The 6,690-nt window shown below is 49.4% G+C and overlaps 1 protein-coding gene across 1 annotated transcript in view; it reads right to left on the bottom strand.

Moving 5' to 3' along the window:
• The window catches only part of ALDH9A1 (aldehyde dehydrogenase 9 family member A1), a 7,521-nt gene extending 1,046 nt beyond the window's left edge, over nucleotides 1-6,475 (bottom strand). Inside the window, exons 1-8 of the mRNA XM_010172784.2 lie at nucleotides 6,335-6,475; nucleotides 4,807-4,936; nucleotides 4,354-4,488; nucleotides 3,633-3,829; nucleotides 2,657-2,797; nucleotides 1,738-1,926; nucleotides 585-672; nucleotides 3-144 (exon numbers count right to left, since the gene is read on the bottom strand). Coding sequence (XP_010171086.2) covers nucleotides 3-144; nucleotides 585-672; nucleotides 1,738-1,926; nucleotides 2,657-2,797; nucleotides 3,633-3,829; nucleotides 4,354-4,488; nucleotides 4,807-4,936; nucleotides 6,335-6,388 — 1,076 coding nt within the window. The 5' untranslated portion in view covers nucleotides 6,389-6,475. The remainder of the gene's footprint in view (nucleotides 1-2; nucleotides 145-584; nucleotides 673-1,737; nucleotides 1,927-2,656; nucleotides 2,798-3,632; nucleotides 3,830-4,353; nucleotides 4,489-4,806; nucleotides 4,937-6,334) is intronic.
• Nucleotides 6,476-6,690: the final 215 nt, after the last annotated feature.

Below are 6,690 nucleotides of genomic sequence, written 5' to 3' on the forward strand. Positions count from 1 at the left end.
ACCTGGTGAAGACACCACCTGCCAGGCCAAATTTAGTGTTGTTTGCTCTCTCCACAACCTCCTCCTCCGTGTCAAATGGCAGAATGGACATGACAGGCCCAAAGATCTCCTCCTTCACACATGTCATGTCATCCGTGCAGTTCCCTGGAAGCATGGCAGAGCACGAGTGCTTCAGGAGGAGAGTTAAAAGCACAGCCTGGGCATTCAGCAACCCACACAGCCTTTGAGACAGCACTTCACAACTCCCCCAGCTCAGAGAGCAGAGGAGCAAGTCCCACCCTGCATCTGAAGGCAGCAAAGGCACTAACTGCATGTGCCCTGTCAGACCTTCCAACATCCAAGATTTCTCTGGATGCAGTTCTTGGGTGCCTCTGCTCTCTCTAGCACACCCATACGAGCGCCTGCCCACACCATGGACAGACACAGAGAGAGGTTATGCTGAACACAGCTTTCTCGAGAGGAAGCTCAGCAATAAGGGGCTGGACTAGATGACCTTTAAGGGTCACTTCCAACCCAAGCCATTCTATGATTCTATGAACATCCACGTAGAAGTTCCACAGTACCACAAATAAGAAGGATCATACCTAACACACAGGGTCGCATGTAGTAGCCATTCTTCAGCTTTGGGTCATCTGGCACATACAGGTCCCCACCACACAGCACCTGTGCCCCCTGGAAAAGAGCCAAGCAGAAGGGAGGTAGGCAGGTCCAGGGACACCCTACCCAGCTGCTGCAGCTCCAGCTGGCTGATACTCCCTGCTGGGTTTACAGTCCTATTGGATAAACTGTGCCTGTGCCCTTCCTGGTGTCTCTCCAAGTCAGGACTGCTGACAGAGCATCACTGATACATCAGGGTCAGGGGTGAGACCTATCCTAAAATGCTGGTTTAGGGTACAAGTGACACAGGGGCCAGTGCAGGTTGGAGGGAAGCAACTATAACTAGGAACAGATCCTCAGCTGGCATCACATTAACTTCCACACCTTCACATGGTGTGAGTTCCCTCATTAGCCAGTCAATCAGCCCCTTAGCACACCACCTGGCAAGAAACACCCACCTCCACCAAATGCCCTGCTTTAGAGATGGGGATTTCTCCTCTCCTTCCACATCCCTCTTCCTGTTTCCAAATCCTCACCTAGCCCTCCAGGCTTTCACTGACAATTCCCCTTCTCCAGCCCATCCCTAAATTAGCTACATGTAGTCATTTATCTAATGCTGACATTTAAAACATCTTTCCACTTTACAATAAAAACTGGAGAACAAAAAAAGCAAAAAAGCCTGGGTAGATCTTATTGCTCTTACAGAGATTGTTTCCAGCAGCCTGTAAAACTGGCCTGTGATCTTTAGTGAGCTCCTTCTGCAGCCAACACAACTGGAACCCAAAGGAGGTAACAGCCGAGCATGCGAGGTGTCACCACAACTTACAAAAGAGAAACCAGCCCAAGTGTATGGATTCTCCCATTTCACACACAGCTGTGCTGGGTATCTCACCCCCTCTAAAACTTGGCAACATCAGGATACAGAAAGCCACACCACCTTCAGTATTGATTCAGAGATGTGCATGGGGTCACTTTTAATCTAGTCACCCAAAACACTAATGAGTAATTCAACCACAACAAAAAGAAACAGCTTAACTGTGAAGGCATGGGGCAGGAAAGCAGCTGCCAGTCTGTTTGTCTAGCTAGGAAAAAAAAAAAAAGACATTTTAGGGTCATCACAAGGCAGCATCTAAATCTCACCTGCTCCTTTGCCTGCTTGATAAAGCCCTGGACACGATCCAGGTGGGGCCGGTTGATGAGAGCTCCCATCCGTGTGTCTTCCAGAAGCGGGTCTCCAACTTTAATCTTCTGGGTGCGATTCACCACCTCCTTTGTGAAAACATCCAGTATCTTCCTCTCCACAAACACCCGTGTGCCGTTGCAGCATACCTGGGACACAGGACAGGCTGCTCAAAATCAGACACACAGCACCCCACAGTCCTTCCCTGCTTGGGTCTTGCTACAGAGGCTCTCAGAAAAGCCCCTCCACAGCTGCTAAAACAGCTAACTTTTCCTGGGACAAAGAAGTTGAGACTACTCTGCTGCTCATGACAGCACTGAAGAGTCAGTCCATGCTGGACATAGTGGTAGTGATGCCACCAGGTGGCAAAAATGCATCAAGTCACCAAGAGAAGAGAACATGGCACCTTTTGAGTTCCCAGGGATGACCCCAGTAAGCCAATTTACCAGCAAGATTACACAAAACCTGCAGCACACGTAGAGATCCCAAATCTGGGACAGACAGAGCCCCACGGGGCTGTGGCTCAGTGCACTAGACTGGAACCTGTTGGCCCTCCAGAGGACACCAGCACAGCCTCTCTGACCTCCGTGCCAGACTGGAGCCCAGGAGCATCTGCTGAGCTGGGGACTGGGCACTAGGGAGGCTCTGCTTCCAGGAAGGACAGGGCATCAGGTAAGGCACACTCTGCTGGGATGCCCTACACTGGCTTTGCACGGGCATCCTTTCTGATCCCTTGTGACACTGCAGAGGGAAACGTGTTGCAAGATGGGAGCTTCAGGGCATCCCTCACTAAGCAAGGTCACAGGCTGGCTCTGCTGCCCAATTCTCAAACCACCCCACCACACCAGGGAGGACTGCTCCTGCCCCACGGACACACACCTCGCCCTGTGTGAGGAAGTTGGCCATGAGGGCTCCGTTCACGGCGTTCTCCAAAGCACAGTCTGAAAAGATGATAAGGGGGGATTTGCCCCCCAGCTCCAGGGTGACTGGTTTGATCCCTTTAGATGCCATCTCCATGATCTGAGGGAAATGAGGACAGAAGAGACAAGTGACCCACTGGTAAGTAGGAGGCTGGTGGAGGGAGGTAAAGAGACCCAAGGGGAGAGTTCCTGCAGGGCCCTTCACCATGAAGGGCAAGCTTGGTCTCCTAGCTGTGTTTAGTTCAGACTGTGGACAGTTACACAGGGTTTGGGGGTTGTTTTTTTAAAAGATAAAAGCAACAAAACCTGAGGAATCATTTGCAGGAAGTCTCCTGCTCAGTGTAAGCCCAGAGGGCAGCATCTGTGACACTGCACCTCACAGATAACACACATGTAAGGAGAGTTCAAGGGGCAACATTCCCCATCTTTCAAATAAGAATTTATTTTTAAAAGTCTTTTTAGGGACTTTTGATTTTTTGGGGGTTTTTTTTTTAGAATAAATTGAGAGTTAGAAATTCACAGAAACTAACCTCCTGCTTAAAAACAGTAGGTTGTACATGGCTAAATCAAACTATTAGTGCCAGAAAACCTCACACATTTTTCCAGTGCTGCTCTTTTTTACATACCCTCCTCCCCACACAGATATCCACTTTAGGAGCTCAGAGACTTCACTGCAACAAGAGGCTAAACAAGTGAAGATGACCAAGGGGCTCCTCTGAAAGACAGAGTGCCCAAGCCTGTGCCAGGTAGGCTAACTGGAACCCCAGTGTAACCCTGTACATACAAGCTCCTTGCTCAGCCCCAGAAATGCTGCCTCACACCCCATCTTTACAAGCCTCACACACGAAAGCTCAAGGTGGTATCGATGTCTGCAGCACACCAGGAAGGCTGGTACTACAGACTTCTTGTGTTCCCAAACGTGAAGGTGCCTTTACCTTGATGCCAGTTGGCACACTGCCAGTGAAAGAGATTTTGGCCACATCTGGGTGATGACAGAGGAACTGGCCTGTGGCCGCTCCACCCTGCACAACGTTGAAGAGCCCTTTGGGCACCCCAGCCTCTGTGAAGATCTCTGCCAACCTCACCACTGAAACGGGCGTGAAGGGAGAGGGCTTGAAGACCATCGCATTGCCTAGGGGAACCCAGACAGAGGCAAGGTGGAGTTAACACCAAACTGCTTTAGGGAAGAGAACAAAAAAACAACCAACCAAAAAAACCCCACCCCACACAATGAGTTTGTCTCAACAGATCCTACAAGATCCCTGCCGTGAGAGGAGAAAGCAGTTTCAGCTCAACACTGCAACCAGTGAAAGGGAAGAACTGCAGCTTCAGGCTGGGGGAGATAGAGATGCTAGTCCTGCACTGCCAGCACTTCCAGAGACCTTCCTTGTCTGGTACCAAGCCAAGCAATCAGCCTTTTCCTTGAGGTACTCCCACCCTCTTAGCATCTGTCTGCTCCTACTTCCATTTCCTGTCCATTCCTGACAGAGCAGCAGCCTGAAGGTTCTGCTAATCCTTCAACACCTCCTTCAAGGTAATCCTAGACTTTATCCCCCAAATCACTCTCCCCCGCAGGATCATTTGGTTTTAAAGAGAAGCTTGCACAGGCTTCTCTTTAAAACAGTAAAACCTACTATTTAATGAGTGTCTCATTACCACAAGCCAAGGCCGGGGCAGACTTCCAGCAGGCAATCTGGAAAGGGTAATTCCAGGCTCCAATCCCAACACACACCCCGAGGGGCTCTCTCCGAGTGTACCCAAAGGATCCCCCAGGAAGCTGGATGTGTTCACCTGCAAAGAGGAAAAATCAGCCAGAAGGTAGAGAAGAGCAAAGCCCCTTCCTGTCTTATCAGAACCTCAGGGGCCAGACCTCACTTTGACTGGGAACAGAGACACACGTCTCTTTCCCCAGCAAGCCCACAGAAGGTGCATAAGTGTCCACAGAGCACAGAAGCATTTGGTAAGAGATCTCTGAAAATGCTTCCAAAATCCTCAGAAAAAGGAGTAGTCCATATCTTAGAGAACTCAACGGCAAAGGTGGGTTTGTGCCATGGAAGAACACAAATGGCAGGACAGAGAGTAAAGAGCAAACTCCAGTAACGTTCTCACCAGCTAGAGATCCCGCCAGTCCCGCGTAATACTCCAGGCACTGCCAGGATATGTCGATGTCCACTCTGGCTTCAAAGATGGATTTCCCATTGTTGACAGTTTCCAAGGTGGCAATTTCTTCTCTCTGCTCCTGTTGAGAGGCACAGGACAGTGACAACATATTAGAGAAGCCTGGAGTAGAACTCCACAAAGAGATAGCTGCTTCTCAAGCATGCAAGTCCCAAACAAGGCTCTGCCATCAGTAAGCCAGGCTCAGCCATGAGAAACTGTCATCTCTAAAAAGTAAAGTCCCAATTGCTATTGATCAGTTTTCCAGTGGGATATCAAACAGACAGCCGCTGGGTTTCACTGCTAGTCCAGTCTTGCTTAACATCCCTGCTTATCTAAAAGATGAGCAAACCTGAACTTAGGAGCCAGCTGGCAAACAGTGATTAGAATTCACAGAACTAAACTGGGGGGGGAACAGCAAACAGTAGGTTCCAAATGGATCCAGAGGACTCAGTGAAGGACAGACAAAGCTACACAGCTGGGAAACGTCCTTTAACAGACCATCTCCTGGGCAGAAATATTACCCTGCTGCAGAAGTCTGGCAAAAGCAGCAGTTTGGCAGAAAAGAAAAGAGTTTTCTCATCACATATACACACTGGGAGGAAAAAAGGTCTGTTTTCTTCCAGATCTGCGTCTCCATGGGGATTAACTTCGATGTCCAAGGATATCTTATCTCACAAAGCAATTTGTGATAAAGCTAGCTTATCTGTATCCTCTCTTCCCCATGTGTATTATCTGGTGCCTCAGATAAAAACTAACATTCCTACATTCTTTTGTTGTTAAGACAAGACACTCTCCAGTCACGTGACAACAGCTGAAAGTTCAACAATGTGCCAGTTACGCAACTTCAGCTTTGAAACTGTGTGCAGTGAAGCTTCATCTTCGGAGCTGTGAAAAGTACAAGCTCTGCAAAACCTCAAGTGGATGGCTTCAGTTTGATGTCTTCTAAGGGTGAATGTCATGAGGATGGAGCCAGGTTCTTCTCAGTGATGCCCAATGGTAGGACAAGGGGCAATGGGTGTGAGCTGGAACACAAGAGGTTCCGCTTAAACTTGAGAAGGAACTTCTTTATAGTGAGGGTGACAGAGCCCTGGGACAGGCTGCCCAGGGAGGGGGTGGAGTCTCCTTCTCTGGAGACATTCAAGACCCGCCTGGACGCCTTCCTGTGTGATCTCATTTAGGTTCCTGCTCCGGCAGGGGGATTGGACTGGATGATCTTTTGAGGTCCCTTCCAATCCCCAACATTCTGTGATTCTGTGTAAACAGAGAAAGTACACACCTCGAATGCAGTAATAAGACCAAAGCCCCACCCAAGGCAACCTACTATCTCTTCTGGTCAAAGGTGGGTTGTAACTCCTGCATTCCTCCTGGAGCTCTGGAAGCGCTGCTGGAAGCCCCCAATAGCCACATGAACCCACAAGAAAGCTGTCAGACAGAACCACTCCTCTCCAAGAGAGGAGGCAAGCTCCCCACAACATACCCGAATAATTCTGGCGGCCTCCAGCATCACCCTGCTCCGCTCCATGCCAGACATCTGACTCCATATTTGAAAGGCAGCCTTTGCACTCTGCACAGCCAGATCCACCTCCTTCTCCCCTGAGCAGAGCAGCTTGCATAGCACACGGCCTGGGCACATTTGAAACAGGAAATAAATCAGGTGGAAATATCAGAAAATTGGCACAAAAGAATATGGTTCGTCTCACATCCAACTCCAAAGATTTCAGTCCAGGCATCTATACCAGGCTATGAAAATTCAGGCTATGGTTCCCGTTGGTTTGTAATTGGGAATATAGAAGAGGTGCTGCCATCCAGCTGGTCTGAATTAACACACCTGCC

The sequence above is a fragment of the Antrostomus carolinensis genome, unplaced genomic scaffold, assembly GCF_000700745.2.
Source record: "Antrostomus carolinensis isolate BGI_N321 unplaced genomic scaffold, ASM70074v2 scaffold29697, whole genome shotgun sequence".
NCBI lineage: Eukaryota > Metazoa > Chordata > Aves > Caprimulgiformes > Caprimulgidae > Antrostomus > Antrostomus carolinensis.